Genomic DNA, 21,523 nt, shown 5'->3' with positions numbered 1-21,523 from the left:
TAAAAAACTGGCGCCATAACTTTAGAATCTAAATTTGTTAACTTGCCTTAAACAAAATACTGAGTTAACTTTATTAACTGGTACATTTAACTTAGTACTCATTAGAATTATATTAATGTAATCTAATAAGTGATATTTTTATTTTATTAATTAAAAATATAAGTGTAATTAACATTTTACGTTTTTATTGATATTTCGCGCTTGTCCATTTTGTAATTTTCTATTTTACTTATTAAAAGGTAATTAATTAATTTACGTTGGATTTCGTTTCGAAAGTAAATTTATCTTCATTTCCGATAATTATATAGTTATCACTGGCATCAAATTAATATTATCCTTATTGCCATCATTATAATTATCTTCAATCTTTTAAGTTTTAGTCAACCCAGTTGTGTCCCAATGCTAGCATTAACAGTTACATTTTACCGTTTTACTTCAGAGTATCATAATTTGTTGCCATTTTGGTTATCTACAATTTTTTTCTTGTTTTGGACGACAAACACCAAGGATGAATGGATGATGCTAGCGGATACTGTTAGCCAATCCCTATTAAGTCAAGTTTGAGTGAAAAAGTGAACAAGCGGGCCGATCGCCAATATTCCTGATCAAGTGGAGTTTTCAACTGATTGGGGGATTAGGGCCTAAATGGCCCAACAATCTCTTAAGAGCCCAAAGGGGCTTGAAGGGATTTTTGACGGAAGAGGCCAAAGAGAAGAACTAGAATAACTGACTGGAATTAGAGTATTTGCAGAATGATGAGGTACTAAAAAACTTTTACGGCTCTACTAAGAATAGAGAAAATGTTACCTCAACAATGATTTGGACTGTTCTGAAAGGAAACTAAGAAAAATCAACGGGAAATAATGTTAGACACTTGATGACGACCAAAAATAGTTACCAAACATATCATCATTCTCTATCATTGTCATTATAGCTATTCTGAAATTCATGAAAATTAATGTAACGTCAATGGAGTGCCTTCAGCCAAACTGAGTAGTTGAATATGTACCTGCTTTGATTTGTTTAGGTGATTGATCATTATACATGTTGGGGATTCGAATTAGTCTTGAGAATCAACAAACGGATGTTCTAATGATAAGACTCCTTCTAAAGCGAGAGTGTTCTTCCTAATTTTGTAATCGTACCTGCAGCTGCTCAGATTTGGTGAGATAGATTGATCACATGTTAACCTAGGTAACAAATACAGTATTTACGTGTATGGATGACTAGAATCAAAAGTTGGAGCTCTGACCAATTAAGGATTAGCATGTTTTAACGGATGACTAGCAGAAAACTATTATCAGAGGCATTCCCTAATTTGTGATAATACTACTGCGGCAGCATCAATCTCCTCCCGTCTAATTGAGCGTCATCTATTTCAAAAGAAAGAACTGAGTACGCCAAAAACTGCAATATGAGATATTTGGGCCCACAAATTTCAACTACACGCTTACCTGCATTCAATAAAATTAAGAGGGTTACAACATTTTTTGCCGCCTTCGAAGAGCGTTGGGGTTTTTAATGAGAACACTAAATTTGGACACTTACGTTGTAACGCTATCATTGCTTTATGGAATGTCCCTATCTTGTTTAGTAACATGAAAGGTGAGTAAAGGAAACTTCCGAACTTTTTAATCAAGGAACAGAATAAGCATGTCTTACTTTCTCACGTAAATGAAAATAAGAAAGCCAACAATATCTTCCAGTGCTGTTGCCCTGCCACAATTAAGCAGATCCAAGGCTGGAGATGGAGCCCGGACAATCAGAGAAGTTCATTTCATGATCTTCATGGCCCTATGAATCCATATTCCAAGCTCTATTTTCTCTAAATCTTCTCTTAAAAATCGGTGGAATAAGTTGACCGCCATTGATCTCAAAAATGAAAACACCTTAGATGTATACCTCAGCTTTAAAAAAGCCATACATGCGCTTCGCCCACTGAGCTGGAGACTAAAAAAATAAATACGCATGAAATGAAAACAAATCAAAGGACACAGAAAGATGAGAAGCTAATCATATACAACTGTGTTACATGCACAGGAAACATCGAGGATAGGGCCTCAGCGTTCCTGCGGGTTCAAAATGGTCACAAAAAGCAACAAAATACACCTCAAACATTGCAGATTTATCTCAAGGCAACCGAGTACTTACTAAGTATGATAAACCATTTGTGTTCTTGAAATTCCGATGACCGGCTAGTGTTTTCTTCTCGGATGGCTAGACAGCCCAGAAGACGACCCTTCGAACAGATCAGAAAGGCACGTCTCCAGATCATCCGGCGTGTATTTCTTGTACTTTGAGGAATTCCTTCCTCCTTCCAAATAGCTTCCATACCTTCCGGTGAAAGAACGGTACGCCGGAATCAACATATCAGAGATAGAAATCCTGAGCTCCTCTCTAAGCTGATGATCGGACACGTTCCAAGTCGACTGAACCTTGATAATCTCTTCAAAAGCCAAGTTGAAGTTCTTGAACTTGTCCTTGAGAGCGAGCTTGAACGTGTTGCCAGAGCTCCCACTGCCACTCATACCGTCGTCTCTCAAGAAGGAAAGAATTCTGGTCCAAGAAGCTCGGAGATAGCTCCTGGCGTGCTGCTTAATCTGCCCTCGGCGTTTTTTAACCCAGTCGTCCCCAAGAACAGTCAGAAGTTCAGAACCCTTCACCTTCTGCACTATGTAATGCAAGTTATTGATCAGAAAAATATACTGCAGTCCGCTATCTTCGTAAAGCTTGGATTTTTCCTCGATGTTGGACTCTAGAAAGGCGATGGTGGACAACACGCGCTGACCCAGACGGGTCATGTTTCCGGCAAGCTGACTGCCTTCACTGTCATCAAACCCATCTCTCTCTCCTCTGCCGAGCAGCTCGTTCAACGTACCCTCATACTCCATGAGCGCTATGTCATAGTTCATGACGTAGCGCGTGAGAGGATGGATATCCCCAAACTGCATAGACTTCCTCGAAGTCTCCTTCTGCACAGCGTTTTCAAACATAGCCAGAGTTTCCTTAGCCGCAGTTCCCAGCCTTCTCAAGATCAAGTCCGCCTCGCCGAGCAAGAACTCCTTCGCTTCCTCGGGAAACAAAGTCTGAAGTTCAGGGATAATGCTCGAGAGAGCGTCGTACATGTCGAGCAACCTGAAGAGCTTCTCCGGAGATCTCTGAACTATGGCGACGGCTTCAGCGAAGTTTAAGAGCTGCATCACGCAGGCTCTGGCCGCGGAAGCGAAGCAGGATTCTCCGACAGAGGGGGAGGCTTCGAAGATCTGATCGCATAGTTTTTTCTCGCCCAGAAGAAGCGCCAGGAAGACGACCTTCAGCGCCTGAGCCCACTTCTTCATCTTCAAGTCTAGCTCAGACCAGGCGATCTTCTGCACGTCTTCAATGCTCAACTTCTCGAAGCCCAGAGCGGCGATGGATTCGTCGAGGAATTCCCTTCGCACGCTGCAGAACACTTGGCAGCACTCGTTCTCGTAAGCCGCGCGGATCATGCGATCGGCGATGCTCTTGAGGTGGGGGATGGCCTCTGCCTTCACCATCCCGACGGAGAGATCCTCGGAGAAGCTCCCCCGGAAGGACCCGCCTTCGGCGTACCCCTCGTGGTCGTCTTCCACGTAGCTGTCGTAGTCGTCGATGCCGAGGGCAGCGCCAGAGGCGAAAGAGGCGGACAAGCTACGGCAGGACACGTAGAGCCGCGCGGCGTCGAAGGACTCGGCGTTTTGTACCATGACCCTTCGGAATTCCTCTTCGAGGCGTTCCATGGCGGTTTGAAGCGCGATCTCCGCCCGATTGAGGAGGTCGGGGTCTTCGGAGAGAGAGATCACGTCGTCCACCGCGGCTAAGTATTCGGCGACTTCCTCGGGGGATTCTTCCCATGGGAGGAACCGGAAGGAGCTGCCGACGGAGGAATCCCCCCAGCGAGAAATTACTTCCTCGGCGGCCGTCAATCGCGCGTTTCCGCCTCCCCCGACGAGATCCGTGATGTTGGAGAATCGATTGTCGAAGGTGGAGAGGATCAGAAGAATATCCTCCTTCATGTTCTTCGAGGTGCCCAGGCTCCTCACGATCTGCTGCGCCGCTGCTATCACCCTCTCTTCCCCTTCCACCGACGCCTCCATAGCCTCGAATCCCCAAATCTTCCTCGCTCTGTAGATTCTGGTCTGCAGATTGGTATAGAGATTGCTACAGAGACACGCCGCCGTTCACGACGGAGAATTCTAGGTCTTTAAAAGCCTTTGAATCCCCCCCCCACCGTCGTCTTCTTCCTCTAGATTTGAGCGAGTCTCGCTTCAGCGGCGGAGCTTTACTGCCCGTAAGCTCACCCCCGGTGCCCCGATCCGAATCTCTCACGCTGCTACTTCCGCGAAGGCGGATCGGGTCACCGCCTTAACAGTATAATTAGAGTTAATCCTCCCTGGCCCACCTGACGTGTGTATTTGACTCAGTGCCGTGGAATTGTCTTGCATGAGCGTTGACTGAACCCCGCAAGCAGACGTTTTGGACACGTTGTTTGGCCCACGCGGTCGGCCCATTTGGGGGACAAACCGCAAAAGTCAACGGTCTTGCAAAAAGAAGAAGAATTGAGGTATTTGGTATTGGTGATCAAGCAACGGAGGTTGACGTCATCTTCGTCGTCTCCACCAATCAGGAAGCTTCAGGCGGCGGTTACGGTGGACGGCGAGCTTGACCGCGGGAAGCTTGTTCCTGATCTGTCTCCAGAGCATGCTCACAGCATCATCCTCTCTGGGAGGGTACTGGTACTCGAAGAGCGGCGCGATTTCCTTGAGCCGCCGCCACATTCGGGTCCAGCGGGTCCGGGGGACCCGAGTCAATTGGTCAACCATGAGACCCGGCTGGAGAGCCTCTTGAACAGAGAAGAATATACAGAATTCCTGGTAGTCGAGCTCGTCCTCGAAGGGGAGCTCGATCCGGTCGCTGACGATGACCGGAACGCAGTGGCTGATGACGGCATCAAACAGTCTGCATGAGGAGGGTGTGTCCCCCGCTGGGTGCAGGCAGAACTTGGACGACCTCATTCCCAATGTTGACTGCATTAAAACAGTTTTGTCACACTCAGAATGCTAATGATAGAATAGTACTGGTTGACAGAAAAATGATCTTACTGAGAATTAGTAGATTCAAGTTTTATCTTTCGGCACAGTTGGTAAGCACTTGAATCTAACAAGAGTCATACCCATCATGCACAACATTCTAGTTTTATCATGCAATTCCCTTTTAGGAACGTGATAAGGAAATTAATGTGATGTTTCCTTAATGTTATATTGTCAGACTTACAGCAAGACATGATGTGGCAAATCGGTTTGTCATGCTCAAAATATTCAGCTGAGGTTCGAAGAGAGTTTTGCACTTCAATTGTATCGTATGAACTGCGAATCTCATCATCATTTGACAAGTATTGGTCTAATGTCATCCGCTTTGTGGGGTCGCTTAATATGCGAGAAAAATACGTTCCTTTCCATTAATTTCCTACCGCTAAACGTTTGGTTTTCGAATTCTTACTCCACGAGGTAGAGAAAATATATATAGATTAAAAATGAAAACTGAGAAAAAAGATGCATGTACCGCTTTGATGCCTTCACCAGTGGCGAGACTTTCTTCGAAATGAACTCCATCAACGCCTTTCAAAATCTTGGCCAATTTCGAACGCACGATTCCTTCCTACATCAAAACAAACAGAATTGCCATCAAAAGATAGCATGGCAGTGCGTCAGAGAAAAGAACACAACGTTACAGCATACGCACATCTTTCCTCACTGTTCTTCCTCGAAAGAAGAGGAGTGTCGGGCGGGAAGAGAAGGGGTCGGGGGGGTCGTCATCTACAAAGGAATCAACCATATGTACATACGGGGCTACAACGTCCTTTGCAAGCGAGGACAAGCTCCTGGGATATCGCCCAAAGTCTGCAACCACCAGAATAGAAGTATTCACCTGCTGGCGGAGAAACCTGAAAGCATTCGGGTGGTGCATGGGAATTACGTGATCTCTCCCTCCAGATCGCTGCCAATAGCGGGAGCTTCTTAACAGGTTCAAGAGATCCTCCTGCAGACGAATTCAAATGAACCCTTTAAACCTGATGCAGAATACGAATTAAAATCAAGTCACTCTGTTTAATTTGAATTGAAATGTGAAGTTGAGTCACATATTTGACAAGGGTTTCGCAAAAATTGATGAAATTGAGGTTAAAACTTCGAATTACCTGCAATTGGCGGTCGATCATGGTGTCAGGATCGGTCATGTTGCGGCCGTGGGTGTTGAAGCTGAGAGAGGAGAAGAAAGGGACGAAGAAGAACTCCGCTTCGTCGCCGTTTACAACCCTAACCGCCTCGAATTGGCCTTCCTCGGCCAGCAACGACGCCATCAGCCAATACTCGACGCTGTGCTGTTTCTTCAGGCCCGAATTCTGCGGCCAGGCGGGCAGCGATTCCCGATCCACGGGGCCGACCTCGCCGCTGATCTCTCGGCTCTGTTCCAGCATCCCGACGTTGAATCTTCGCGGGAGATCGTACATATATACCTTGAGAGGGGCCGCGCGACAACGGATCTCGGTCGGTGGAGGTTTCGTTTTGGGGGAGAAATCGGCGAACTGGAAGCCGAGATCTTGCGGATGGAGGACGACGACGAGGAAGACGATCCCCGCGACGATTACCATGGACGCCACCACAGTCCTCGTCAACAGCTCCATCCGATCTTCCTTCCCCTCACTCCCTCCCTCTCTCCTCGCCTCTGCCCTGTGGTATAGTACAAAGTAGGAAATATCGCCGCTGTATGTTTAATTATAACGGGGGACGGGAAACCCCGTCCCGTCCGCAATCTACGAAGGCCGATCCCGTCCGAGTCTGCACGCCGGGACGGGACGGGACGAAGCTCTAGGTATGTAGAAGATGACGTTGACGATGAAGACTTGTTATCGTTCTACACAGTTATCAGGACGATGAATTCGTCATCGGCATCCAAACCACAGACCGTAGACGAGGACGACTGAGTCATCGATAATGTGTGATGACGATATCGGATATAGTCAAGAAATTATTAAGTGGATTACGAAGATGAATATGGTTGTGATCGGATAACATTATCGAATACAGTCAAGAATGCTTCAAATATGGAAATCATTCATTTAAAATGATTAAATAGGATAATATAATTTAAAACGATCATAGAAATAAAAGGCTTATGTGACTGGAAATGGCAATGGTGACGCACCCGACCACACACTATCATCGTATGTGACACCACTACCGTAGGAGACGCCCCGTGTCATGACACGTCGCCGACGTCAACTTCGGACTGGGGATCCGAGCATCATTTAAATTAGATTTGAATTTAAAAGTTATTTTAAAATTTCTCTTTCCTCTAAGGCCAATACACAGGCCAATGCTGTACTGAATTACTTCGTGATTTTCTTTTGAAATTGAAGTTTTCTTCTAAGAGGAATTTGCCCTAGTCTCCTCTCTGATGCGACGTCGCCGCTACTAGCCGCCCCTACCGCCATCGAGCGGAGGCCTCCACACTAGTATCGTCGTCCCACACGGTCATTTTGCATAGCCGCATCAGCACAACTATCGCACACAGCTGCCACCCCGCGCAGCCTCCCGCAAGCCGCTGCCTGTGCAGCCTTCCGGATGCTGCCCGCGCAGCCTTCCGGTCGCTGCCCGCGCACGCGGCCGCCGCGCAGCCACCTGTCCACACGGTCGCCGCGCAGCCGCCTGCCCACGCGGCCACCCGCATTCTGCATCGGCTCGCCCACTCGGCCCCCCCGCATTCTGCAACAACGTGCTTCAAACCCCTCGTTCTGCAACTTCGCGCCCCGTTTACCGTTTAGGTTTTGAGGCACTGCCCCGAACCCCGCAAGGGGCCGACTCCCCCCTTGACCCCCCGTCAACTGACCGTGCAGTTGGATTAGCGACATCCTGTTGAAGTGCACGTCGTTCGCTCTCGCCAACGACGCGTCGACAATTTTCTGCATCGACTCTTCGCAATACTCTTGTGCCAAAGGTCTATTCTTCCCTTTTTGGTGTCGGTATTACTTGTCCAGTGTTTTTCATGTGTTTTTTCCACCACCGTCGGACTTAGTTGAATAGGTTTGAATCTTCTCATGATCGACAGTTAGAGATATTGGATTTGGAGCCCTGTTTTCACCACGATGGTTGTAAGACAGTACTCCCACCCTCGACTGAGAAAAGGGGCTGCACCAATCAACATTTTCACCAGATTTCAATGATCAAAGTTGATCGTTTTGTATTCATCCCTAATTGAGTTAGCCTATCCTATCCTAGTCATCCTACCTGCATCAGTCGTACATGCGTCAAGCATTAGGAAGATTATGGTATTAAAAGGCTAATGTGATTTCATTTAGAGTTAGGGGTATTATCCAGTTGGTATTGGATCAACTTATGCCAACTGATTAACTAAATTTTTGGGTGTTAATTTCGTCAATGATACATAAGCTTATTTATGAATATTTAGAAAACCTTTAATCACTGGAATATGACTAGTTAGTGAGTCCTCGCTATAACGTCCTCGCCCTCGTCCTCATCTTAACGTCCTCGTCATCGTCCTCGTCTTAACGTCCTCGTCCAAACGGCGGCAATTCGGAGAACAGCACTGTATACACTGACTGATAAGACCACACACAGAAAATCTTTTATTATGGGCGACCGCGGCGTAAAAAAACAGCGAAACGGAGGCCACGCTAAATTGCTAATGGAGGAAACTTTAGAAAAAATGGCTGGGGTTAATAAAGTTTGAGAATGCAGCCGGAAATATTGAAGCCGTTAGATATAGAGAATTAGAGATATCGAAAACTTCCCATCGTCTAAAATAATCACGCGTTCCCAGCCGGTTCGCTACCCGGCGCAGGCTTTCGATTCAGATACCGAATGACGGCATCTTCCACCCTGATACAACATCAAAACAAAGATGAGTAAATCTCTGAAAATTGGGTGAAAAAAGATAAATTTATAAACGATAACTCCATTGTTTTTAAGAAACTAATTCCATGTTTTTTATTCTTAGGAAAGCCTTGACATTCTTAAATCCTTGAACAAATTCTATAAATGGAAACCTTTTGTTCGCGTGAGACCCAAAAAGAGCCAATTTCAAAATACGCATAAAGCCCAGAAATAATTGCAAAATAAAAAGAAAACCTGATCAAAAGCAAAAGATTTACCATGGGTTAAGTCAGCGTTTTGAACACAAATGAATGCCTAGAAATAATCAATCGCTGAACAACTCTACCAATGATAGCCTACGTTTCTATGAATAAAGCCCAGGATGATACCCTATGATACAATTTATTTTATGATTGAAGCCCAGGATCCGTCAATTTCAGACAAAATTACACAGAAAAGGAATATTCTACCAGAAACAGAAGATAATCAATCAACCTGCGGTTTGTACGCACGAAAACCAGAAAGAGCCTTTCTCAAAAAAAATCAATGTATTCTATCGCGTGAAACCAAACAGCGTCAACCCACGAAAAAACACGCAGAAAAAATGAATAATAATACAAAAAAAGTTAGAAAAAAAAGGATTTACCAAGGCTGGTTGTAGAAATCAGAACGCCGTTCCCTCTCGGCGTTCCGGTTAGCTTCGCCTGCAACAAGCTTCAAATCTCTGCTCTGGGAAGCTATCAGAGCGTTAATAAAATCCACCGGCGACTGGCTGAACCCAAGAAAAAACGCCCGTCTCCTGCGATGCTCATGGATCTTCTTTATCGACGCGCAGATAAGCTCGTCGCACTGCTCAATCTCCTTGTGTTTCTCCGTGCTCATCAGAAAAGTGGCCATCTCCCTGTGCAACGGGAAGGGCACATCCACAAGAATATCATAGCAAGCGTTGCCGACTGCGCCATTCCCAGAGAGCTTGACATGATGTTCCAAGTGAATCGGCGGAGGAGGAGACAAGTGTTGAGAAATCTTCTGCGAGACGAACGAAAACTTCATCTTTTCTTCGCCGAAAACCTTCCTGAGAGGCGGATCGCAGGAGAAGAAGGAAGGATCGCTGGGGTTTTGCAGCTTCCTCGCCTTGACGTAGTGCCAAATCCCGGCTGTAATCCTCGCCCGAGTGTCCACCTCGATTCCAAGAACTTCTTGGAGAGCCGGCGAGAGCTTGAATTTCTCTGGAACATGGTTCATCTCGAGGCGGATTCCGGCGACGAACTCCTTGTCGCCCTTTCTCTTGATCTCGAACCCTTCTTGGGGCGCGGAGGAGCGAGCGTTCTCCCAGACCACGGTGGGGTTCTCTGGGTAGAGATTGGGGTCCAGATTCACAGTTACCCTTTTGAAGAAAGCGGAGAATTTGGGGTAGAGATGGCTCGATTTGGCGTCGGGATCCGACCCTTCTTCCAGAATCCGGCCGACGATCTTCAGCGACCAGGAAGGAGGGTCGGCGGTGTTGAAGATGTAGACTCTGAGAGTTTTCTGCGAGCAGGGAGGGTATTTGAGGGCGTCTTGCACGTCGATCTTCTTCCTGGAGAGGGCAGCGTCGACGCGAGCTTCGAATTCCAAGAGCTGGGTGTAGATGGCGGACTCGGGGAGGAGGGCGGCGACGCGGTCGGGGAGCTGCTTCTCGGGGAGCTTCTGCTTCTTTCTTCGGGCGGCCGGGGTGAGCTCGGCGGTCTTGAAGATGGGGCTCATGGTGGCCGCGGGGGGCACGGGGGGCCGAACGGGGGGCTTCTGGATCGGGCGTTTCACGCCCAGAGAGCTCGGCGTCGAGAACGAAGGCGAGGAAGAAGCTCCGGCGACGATCCCCAGCGGAGAAGTCTGGGATTGGGGCTGGATTCGAACCTGGAAGGGGCTGTGCGCCTGCGCCTGGTTCTGAGCCAGGAGATGCGCGTGGCCATGGCCGAGCATCTGCGATTGAAGCGGCGACTGGAAGAGGTTCTGGAACGGCGACGCGACGGGGGCCTGCGGCTGCACCGGCTGGCTCGCTCCTGGGCTGGCCATGGGCCGCCCTGGCGTGTTTCCGCTGTTGGACGCCATGGAATTGGCCGGAAACCCTAACCCTAACCCTAGCCCGTGGAATTGGACCTGCTTCGGAGTTCCGAATGTCGGTGTTGTTGATCTCTCGGCGGCGCTGATGAACACCGATGATAGCGCAGAAATCGACGAAGGATTGATTGATTCTTCGGAGCTCGTCGAGATCGTCGATCAGAAATGCTACGGAATCGTACTTCGCCCGAGTGAGAGAGTGGATGGCATCTCTGCGAAGTGGGGTTTTCGGCGATGGCTGCGGAGCGAGCGCGGAGCGAAGGAGGGGAGGAGGCCGGCGACTATGGACCAGGGAGAGAGGGAGCGGGGAAGGGGAAGACGAGCGCTTTCACTGGCGGATTCGAGGAGTGGGAGTCGAGGCTTTTACTTCTCGCTCGCTGCCGATTCTCTTTCTGGGAACGCGTTTTAAGAATGGATTCCTAAATTAGTGAGAGTTCTCAGAATGGGGCCTTGTCGTACTTTTTTCTTCAAATAATATAAATATGTAAATGACATTTACAAAAAATACATAAATATGAAAATAAGATAAATGTGCAAATAACATATGCAAAAAGTTTCATGGAGTGAAATAACATCATTAGGCAAATAATGTATATCCAAATAACATTTTAAAAAATATGAAATAAGATAGATACACAAATAACATATACAAAAAATACATAAAGATGAAAATGACTTAAATACATAAATCATATATACACAAAATACATAAATACTCAAATTTGATAAAGAAAAGAGTAACATATATAAGAAATACATAAATATGAAAATAGCATAAATAGACAAATAATGTAAATAGCATAAATACGCAAATTGCATAAATAGACAAATAATGTAAATATGAAAATAACATAAATATACAAATACACAAATGACATGAATATGTAAATATGCAAATACATAACTACACAAAAATGTAAACACCTAGGTATGTAATTGTAAATAGCTAAATATCTAAACATATAAATATGTAAATCTATGAATATGTAAATATGTAAATCTATAACTATGTAAATACATAAATTCAAATATAAATATATTAAATGTGCACAAAACACAGTTTTGCCACTGATTCTATAGTGAATCCATGACAAAAATGGAATCTTTAGCTGGTACATTATTTTTACCAAAATTTTTACCAAAAATTGAACTCTTTTAATTAGTATTTTTACCAAAATTTTGACTTTGATTTTTAAACTTTCAATAAGATTTTTTTCAGAAGCATGTGACCAAACTTATAGGTTTTACTGAACCAAAATCGAACTCTGACCGAACCGAGGCCGTGCCAAAGTTTAGGTAAAGGAATAGGAATTTGCCAAAAACTGATACTGAGACCAAAACCATCATTCCCTAATCACTCCTTTATAATACTGATGATGTCGCGTAGAAACCTTTAGCAGATTACCCATTTATACTATATCGGACCTACTATTATTGAGTACTGATATGTGTGGGAGTAATCGATGAAGTCTTTCTCTAAAATTTTCATTAACTCAGCTAGATACTTCATCTTCCATGGCATATGATATCATCCTGATCACACAATCACCTTTGTGGACTTGTTTTTGCATCCAATTGGAGACATTTTGAAGTCCTTTTCAAATTTGGATGTACACAATCAAAATACAACCGACCATCCACTAGATGTCTGCAATGTTACAAGCTTGGACTACCTAGACAACTATAACATGCATCAATCTGATTGACACAGGGATAATACGATGAAGGAGATCATTTGTATCAATTGAGTGAATTATTTCCTTAAATATCATTTATATTTCTACACTGATGGCTCCGCCATACCCATCATATGACTGAGAATTGAAAATTTTTTAGCATCCCAATTAAGATGTCCTTAACAAATATCACGTGCCCTTTTGAAGTTAAGTGATCAATATATAATGATCTCATCATAATTCACTGTTTATTGCCTATTTAATAGTACTTGATTATAAGCATCGCACATGCATTGTATGAATAAATTTATAACAATAATGTATTTACAGAGACAAGGAATGTGCAATTGATTTGTGATCCATATATTATTATGTCAAAATTTGTGTGTTTTAATATCTGCTAAATTATTAAATATATATATATATATATATATACTATTAACATCTTATATTCTATCATCGTGGGCAAGGGACATGTCTTTTCTGTCCCATACCACTCATTTTGATTTTCCTCATATTTTATCTAATTCAAATACATCAATTTTACCCCTTAAGGATAAACTAGAGTATATTTCTTCCCTTTGAGAGATGTCTTTGAGAATTTTTTGCTTATTGATTTATTATAGATATTATGTATCTGTCAAACCAGCCATATTTCCATGATATAGTTAAGATTATCGAAATAAATATTTGTTCATTATTATTCTCATGTAATGTTTATAATGAAGTCCCTTAATGTGTACAATGACTCAGAAAATTGTGCTGAGATCATATTACAGGAATCACTAGTCTTCAGTTGAATGCTAAATATATTCATTTTCATTGGATAATCAAGATGGACATCAAGTTATCCAAATATAATAGCACTATCTAGTCCTATTCAAATGGCAAGTATGTTCAATCCCCTAGCCATTAGTGCGGAGACACTGAGGGTATATGGTGGGTGATAAATTAATTCACATGAGTCCCGAAATGGTATACAAAACTGTTCATCATATTGATTCACATCATGTTGTGCAAGTGGTCCTTCAACTTGAGACAACAAAGACATCTCGTGTATGGGCTGAGATGTTTTGACAAAGATGGATGATTCTCTAACCAAGAAATTCAAACATGTCTGAGCTCCAATGTAGCAAGAAATATACGAAGGTGATTGAGTGGTTAAGATGGGATCGTCCACCTCAGTGTAAGAGGAGTTTGACTCATGGAAGAAAAGGCATCAAATCCATGGCCAGGGTAGTAGGGATATTGGATACGGTATTCTCAAGTGATCCCCATTACACATATATACTAATTAAATGATGAATTAGGATTTCAGGTTCAATTGGATTAACCTTATACATCATAGTGAAAAATATAATGTTATAAATAGTAATGAATTGTGTATCTATTGATATATGTATTGATAAATATTTAAGCTTTGACTAAGATATTTACTAGTTAAAGAAGGGTATTGATAAATATTTATGCTGGAGTTAGATAACAGTTTATGAAACATAGTCACTATTTGGTCAACTAGTCTTCAAATGAGATTCTTGGTCAAATAATCATGGTCAATAAATGGTGAAATAATCATCACATGCGATTCAATATTAAAATGATATTACTTGACAAACAGAAAAAATGTTCAAATTTTAGGAAATATTGTGAATGAGAGCCAGGCTTTAACTCTTCTTTCAATCCCGAAACTCAGCAAGTATGGATTTAAATTATTCCCGTTTATATTTAATTATCCTTGAACTACTCTGCTACTAAGTATGAATTTTCAAAAAAAAATTAAAATAAAAGTAATCAACTCAATACATTATTATAGAGTAATAGCTTTGCAATTTGTTTACCAAATTATTTATGATAAAAAATATAAATTTATTTGTAAAAATATTTCACTAAACATCATGATATTAGTTACTCATTATTATCTACTGATGATTCTGTCAAGATTAATTTAATGTTGCTTAATGTTTAATGTCACATTAAAGTAATATCTCAAAATTAGCGCAAAAGGCTCACTTTTTTGTATCTATGAGTTAGGATCATTCCATGGACATTTTTGTCTTTCAATTGGTTATTTACGCAACTTTGGATTGGGATGGATTCTAGAAGTTACATTCTTTTTCAAGGAAAACAATTTAGCTTCAATACTAATCTTAGTTTTAATCTTCTATGAGTGAGAAATGTTAGAATGAAAAATTTTAAAAAAACAGACTGATATAAGATTATATCTGGTTTTAATCTATTTTATGATTCAAAATTGATTATTGATTACATGCATATCAATCATACATTTCCAATTCAGTATCACATTTTAATACATCTAAGAATAATGAAATGAAAAATTTTATGATTAATATTCCCAACTTTATATTGTTTTAATATAATTTAATAACAAATATAGTAGACTATTAAGTCGAAGTTATTACAAATTTGGGACTAGTGCAATTTCCAAGATTTTAAGGACTTAACCTAAATTTTCATATTTTATTTTCACAAGGTAACGGTTTATTTATGTTGGAAGATATATCATATGATTTTATTTAGGAGTGATGGCTTATCGTATCCACATATCAAGTCCAAAGTTATTGGGATCAGCTCGATACATTCAACCTGCATTTAAGTTATATCACATGATACATCATCGTGCAATATCAACTGTGTAAATCTTTTTTCATGGACAGATTAAGTCAGGGCACATATCAATTGTATTCTCCATTTTCTTTCATACACTATGACATAGTCCATTTCAAACAAATAGTGCTAAAAAAATACACAATGCTAGTATGATTGCATAGTAGCTCACTACAGGACCCGTTGATCTGATATTCACAACCCACAGACTATTATGGTGAATCATTGACTCTCTTTCCAAATAAAATAAGCCCATAAATCGTTGAATGAGACAAAATCATATTACATATATAAATTCACAAAAGTAATTCAGTTATATATATAAATAATTCTAAATTTTTGAAGAGAATCAAATAAAATCCAAAAAACATGGCACTCATTTTCATACACAGTTTTTATTATTATAAAAAAAATTGGGACTAATTTTCATGCACATTATTTTCAATGGATGAAACCTTATATTTTACTGAAGTGAAGATAATACAAAACATATTAATGCCAAAGCAGGGTTTTTATATGTATGATTGCATACATTATATTGGACTGATCAATTGAATTATGATAACATGCTTATCAATCATGCATTCCCAATTCAGTTATCAAGCATAAAATGCACTTTTAGTATCTGATTTATATGACATGCACATTAATATCTTATTTATATATCTGACCATATTTAAATGTTTATTAGCATTAAAATTAATTATATATCCATGTTATCAAGCATAAAATGATTAATTTTATTTTTAGAATGATATTCTGAATTTTTATGTATTTTTGGAGATTTTTCTGACAGTAAATGCTTGAAGAATATAATTTTTTGAGCTAGAATATGATTTTTCTGGAATTTTTTGACAGTAAATTCGGAAATCTATGACTTTCCAAAGTCAAAATATTTATTAATTTGTATTTTTGGGCCTTTAGTTTATTAAATATGAATTATAGAACTTATTTTAAATATTTTATTTCGTGACGCCAGGTGTCACCATTGAATTCATCGAATGACGATGAATGAGAGTAGCAATAATGATTGGTGACAACCAATCATTAACCCGTTGAATGATTGGTGATCAAATGTGAAATTAGAGATGAAAATTTTTGCAAAGCTTTTCTTGATTCAGGGGCAAGTGTTAATATTATACCTAAGGTCCTATTTGAGACTTTTAAAGTTGTAGAATTAAAACTGGCAAATTTAGAATTGCAAATAGCGGATAAATCAATTCGAATACCATGTGGGCAATTGGTGAACATAGTTATGAAAGTCGATAAACGCTCATTTCTATTGGATTTCATCATAGTAGATGTAAAAATCTCAAGGAACAGTAGCCATGAGCCTATTATTTTGGGACGCCCATTTTTAGCTACAGGAAGAGTGAACACTGATTGGAATGAAGGAAAAATTAAGTTGAGAATGGGAAAATAAGATGTTGAACTACCAATCTCACAATTGATGAAATGTCCTGAGAGTGGCCAAGAGGATATTTATACATGCTCTTTAGAAGATGAAGATAATGATGGAGAATCCATAGAAAAATGATTTATGATGTGTTGGTTGTAGATAATATTACCCTTGAGGAGGAAGATGACGAAGGAGAAGAAAAGGAGCATGATAGCATTCGTCATCATACATCTATGCCCACAAATGAGTTAGAGTTGACAACCCTTCCTTCCAATATGAAATATGCCTTTTTAGGTCCAAGGAAAACATACCCGGTTATTATATCATCGACACTTACAATTGAGCAATAGAATAATATTTTTGAGGTGTTGTTGAGGCATAAAAGTTGCATTGGATGGTCAATTGAAAATATAAAGGTAATTATTCTTGATATTTGCCAGCATAGAATTTTTATTGAAGAAGGTTCAAAGCCATCAGTACAACATCAGCAACGCCACAATCCTTATTTGAATGATGTTGTTTCAAAAGAGATCACCAAGTGGCTCAAAGCTGAGGGTTATTCCAATAGTAAGTGGGTTATTCCAATTCATGTAGTGCCCAAAAAGACAGGAATTACTGTCCAAAAAAACTAAGATGGGGAAGAGATTCAGGCTAGGGTAGCTTCAAGTTTGAGTGTGTGTATTGACTACATAAAATTAAATTTAGAAACTAAAAAATATCACTACCCTCTACCTTTTATTGACCAAATTCTAGAACGGATAGCTGGACAGAGTTTCTATTGTTTCTTGGATGGTTATTCAGGTTATAATAAAATTTGAATCTATAAAATTGAGTAGGATAAGACAACATTCACATGTCCATTAGGAACCCTTGCTTTTAGAAGAATGCCATTTGGCTCGTGTAATGCACCCACAAACTTTCAAAGGTGCATGAGTGCTATGTTTTTTGGGCTTATTGGTAACTGCTTAAAGGTCTTCATTGATGACTTTTCTGTGTTTGGATAATCATTTTAATGGTTTTTATATAAATTAGAAAAGGTGTTACAGATTTGGAAGGAAAACAAGTTAGTGCTCAGTTGGGAGATATCCCATTTTATTTGGAAGGAAAACAAGATTGTTCTAGGCCACCATATCAGCAAGGAGGGACTGGAAGTGGAGAAGGAAAAGATCACGATAATTAAGGACTGTCCACTCGCCACTACCCTAAAGCAGCTTAGAGGCTTCTTGGGGCACGCTGGCTTCTATTGTAGTTTTATTAAAGATTTTTTCAAAATAGCTAAACCTCTCACTTGGCTTTTCTCTAAAGACAAAGAACTTATTTCGAAAGATGAATCCAAGTTGACTTTTGATCTAATTAAAGAGGTATTAGTGACTGCTCTTATCTTACAAGTTAATCCAGTGGGGGCAGTTTTGAGACAACGCAAGGACAAGAAACCCACTGCTTTATATTATGCAAGTAAGACCCTGGACGCTGCCCAGCTATTGACCAAGTTGGAGCATTTATGACATATGATGCAGCCACGATGTATCTAGTATCTTTATATTTATTCTATCAACTGTGAGCCACACCTTCCATCCCAACTATTTTCCATCCTCTCTCTCAACTTTCCTTTATTTTATTTGTTCAAATCAGCATTCAGGATCATGCTTTTTCTAGTAGGAGGGGGGAAGCGAGCTCATTTTATATGGAAAATTGTGATGTACACATTTAATTTTGGGGAATATTTCATCAATGGAACGTGCCCATAACCAGAATCAACCTTCATCAAATTTTTCATTCGTTGGCTTGGGAACATGTGTAGAGAAGTTAAGCTCCTAGAGTGGATCATGAGCATGCTTCAGGTAGAAAAATGTCTGAATTTGAGCAATGTAGGTTCCCCACTCCATCACCTCAAATTAACCAATCCCGCTTATGTGTCTTATCCCACCACTAGCCTAATCTTATTTCAGGAGAGGAATGAGTCATTCTCCAAGTCCTATGCACAGAACACATCGTCTTCACCAACCTCATTGTTCCCCCATACTTTACATCTTACCCATCATCAAGCTTAATCCACCTTTCACTGAATTCTGCCTCTACCAAATTCACTTCATACTAACCCTTCTTCACTTTTCAATCCCTCTTAACCATCAAATATAAATACTCTTACTACCACTACCGAGGATATATCTATCTCCCAGGTACGTCTATCTTCCTTTCCATGATATCACTCTAATATTGCCTCTTCGCCTCTTTTTCTATCCATGCTCTGCATTATCTCAATCTTACTCTTCTGTAATTTTTTCTCAGTTTTTTTTCTCTCTTGACCAATGTTTTGCTATATCATTCATCCCTAGTTGTGATAAGATGTTTAGAAACCATGTATAAGATGGAATGTTTTGTGTCATCCTGTTCTATTCAAAAAGAAAAGAGAGAGAGAGAGAGAGAGAGAGAGAAAAGAAGGGGGTTTTTGTGTGTATGTATTTCTTATGATAGTATTCCATTCATGGTCATATGTATTGCATTATAATCTACTCAATATCTGATGAATACACCCGTATTTATGTATTGTCATATTGGTCACATCTTTTCTATCTCCCCCACTTCTTCTAAAATCTTGGGAGTAGGTTATTTTAGGTATCACCTTTTATCTTTGACCATAAATTCATCCAATTGTTAACACTTACTGTATCTCATTCATGAGACTACCATACTTCAAACCAAAATCGAAAAAATTCTACCATATATTCTTGTTGTTATCTTCCATATTCTATTCTTGAAAGTAGGAGGAAATTGGCTTCTTCTATTCTTGGGTAGGAGGAAAGTTAATGGAGAGACAAGTACTAAGTGGCCGCCACCCCGAGAGAGAGTGATCTTGCTTGTGAGAGATGTGAGGCCAGTATAAAATGAGTGCAGTGAGATTACCCTAGGGGTATAGCATCATACCTAAAGATAAATACACTCCCTTGTCATCTACCTAGGCATAGAAACCAAAGAGAGGAGAATTCCACATTCCCGAAAAGGTTCACACTCAAATTGTCATTCAATGTTTCATCTCAGCTTGTGATTGATGTCTACCAACAGGTTAACACTTGTTTTCTTTGACCAACAGGATGAAAATGATAATTTGGTAAAATACCTAGATGTTGCTACGTGACAAGCAATCACAAGTAGGAGGCTATATGATAACACTTTAAATTTGTTGTCTAATTCAAGTAATTAGCACATTATTATCCATTTAAAGAGTTTAAAATAGGGTTCTAATCATATATTTATATGTTAATTAATATTCCAAGTGAATTCTGATTTTACCCTAATTTTATGTTAATTTATGAATTTAATGGATTTTATTTAAGCTTGGAATAATTTTATTTAAACGTAAATGACAGGTTTAAAAAATAATTTTAATGTTAATGAATTTTAGGATGAATTTATGAATTTTCAAGTATTTTTTTGCATTTTATTGAATTTTTTGGGAATTTATTTGAGAATGAAATGAATTCTTAAATAGAAAAAGGGTATAAAGAAAATAGGAGTTTTAAGCAATTTCTAAAGTTGGAGGGATTTTTTTATAATTTGGTTGCAAATATACCCTTAAAACAGCTCTCGGTGAGCACTGCAGGCGTAAATATAAAAATAAAAAATTGTTTAAAGTCTTATTGACAACTATTTTGGGCCGGCATCAGTTTGTGCGTGCGACTAAAAGTAGGGACTTTTGCGCAAAATTTCAAGAAAGTGAGATCGCCGCACCATGTGGCAAGATCTCGTCTGTCGGAAGAGAATTTGATGGATTTAATGTGGTTGACAGTCACTTGGGTCAAGGGCTGTGCATAGAAATATGCACACATGGGAAGTGGTGTGGCAACGCCTGAGTGGGCATCTTTGATAAAAAAACACAGGTAAGTGCAAATCCAAATGTAGTGTTTTATTCTCTTATTTCCAATAGGGGGTTATGTGGAACACCAAGAGAGAAGCCGCCATACCTCTATACAAATGGCACCGGCCAATCAGAATTTGAGTAGTCAATTGAGTAAATCAAAATTTAATTGAATAAATGAAATATTGATCCAATGGCTAGGATTGATCAATATTCGTTTATTAGTTACTCTTTATCCAAAAGTCAAATTAAGCTCAAATTTTATGGGCTTTCTCATCTTGACCTCCTCTTTCTATCTATATGGTTTGATCAATCCGATCAAGCCTGCATCGATGGATCAAAATTAATTAAGTATTAGGGGTAAATGGTAATTTTTACCATTTAACCGAAGTATAAGAACCGAAATTGGAGCTGAGGAGGTTAATCTGGAGGGAGCTCTTTCACAACTGGATCTACTTTATTTGGTATTTTTACCAAATTTTATTTGAACTCTAGTGTATTTGGGATTATTTGTAGTGAAATTCTTGATTGTTCTTCCTGGTCTTAGTCTGAAATTCTAAATCGTTTGGCTTGAGTGGCATGTACAAGCCCTTACGACGATTAAGAGGAGTGATAACTGAATTGAGATAATAGTTCCAATTGCACATTAAGAACAAAAAGTAACAAAAAGAGAAGAGTTTAATTTCTAGGCAATAATAAATTATGTTTATGGGATAGTAGTGAGTTAGTTTGGATAGCTAGTTCCCCCAAAACAAATTAACACTGAATTGTCTTCTTAACCCCTCTACTTGACTCCTTTGATCTTTTTTATTAAATCAAAGAAGTCAATTTAGAGAATCCTCAATTCTTATATTCTTCCCATCTCCTCTACCCTTTTTTCAAAATTATTCATATAATGAGGGTAATTTGATCCCCACTGAAGATTAAATTAACCCTAATTAGGGCCAGATAACTCGAT

At 40.2% G+C, this 21,523-nt stretch overlaps 3 protein-coding genes across 3 annotated transcripts; all 3 read right to left on the bottom strand.

Annotated features, from left to right (window-relative positions):
- Positions 1-1,989: 1,989 nt before the first annotated feature.
- EXO70F1 (exocyst subunit exo70 family protein F1) lies at positions 1,990-4,416 on the bottom strand. The gene has a single exon (XM_078578981.1). It carries the CDS (start codon positions 4,113-4,115, stop codon positions 2,196-2,198), a length of 1,920 nt encoding a protein of 639 aa, XP_078435107.1. The 5' UTR covers positions 4,116-4,416; the 3' UTR covers positions 1,990-2,195.
- A 143-nt stretch (positions 4,417-4,559) lies between these two features.
- Positions 4,560-6,767, bottom strand: LOC144706090 (Exostosin family protein). Its single transcript, XM_078578982.1, has 4 exons — positions 6,215-6,767; positions 5,761-6,057; positions 5,581-5,676; positions 4,560-5,045 (listed from the first exon to the last, which is right to left on the bottom strand). Exons 1-4 carry the CDS (start codon positions 6,698-6,700, stop codon positions 4,620-4,622), a joined length of 1,305 nt encoding a protein of 434 aa, XP_078435108.1. The 5' UTR covers positions 6,701-6,767; the 3' UTR covers positions 4,560-4,619.
- Positions 6,768-8,409: 1,642 nt separating this feature from the next.
- Positions 8,410-11,395, bottom strand: LOC144705741 (SWI/SNF complex component SNF12 homolog). Its single transcript, XM_078578536.1, has 2 exons — positions 9,556-11,395; positions 8,410-8,915 (listed from the first exon to the last, which is right to left on the bottom strand). The coding sequence occupies exons 1-2, from the start codon at positions 10,998-11,000 to the stop codon at positions 8,843-8,845; spliced, it is 1,518 nt and encodes a 505-aa protein (XP_078434662.1). The 5' UTR covers positions 11,001-11,395; the 3' UTR covers positions 8,410-8,842.
- Positions 11,396-21,523: the final 10,128 nt, after the last annotated feature.

Source organism: Wolffia australiana, chromosome 7 (assembly GCF_029677425.1).
Source record: "Wolffia australiana isolate 7733 chromosome 7, ASM2967742v1".
Classification (NCBI taxonomy): Eukaryota; Viridiplantae; Streptophyta; class Magnoliopsida; order Alismatales; family Araceae; genus Wolffia; species Wolffia australiana.
Note: the sequence above shows the minus strand (reverse complement) of the source record. Positions and strands in the feature narration are given on the sequence as shown.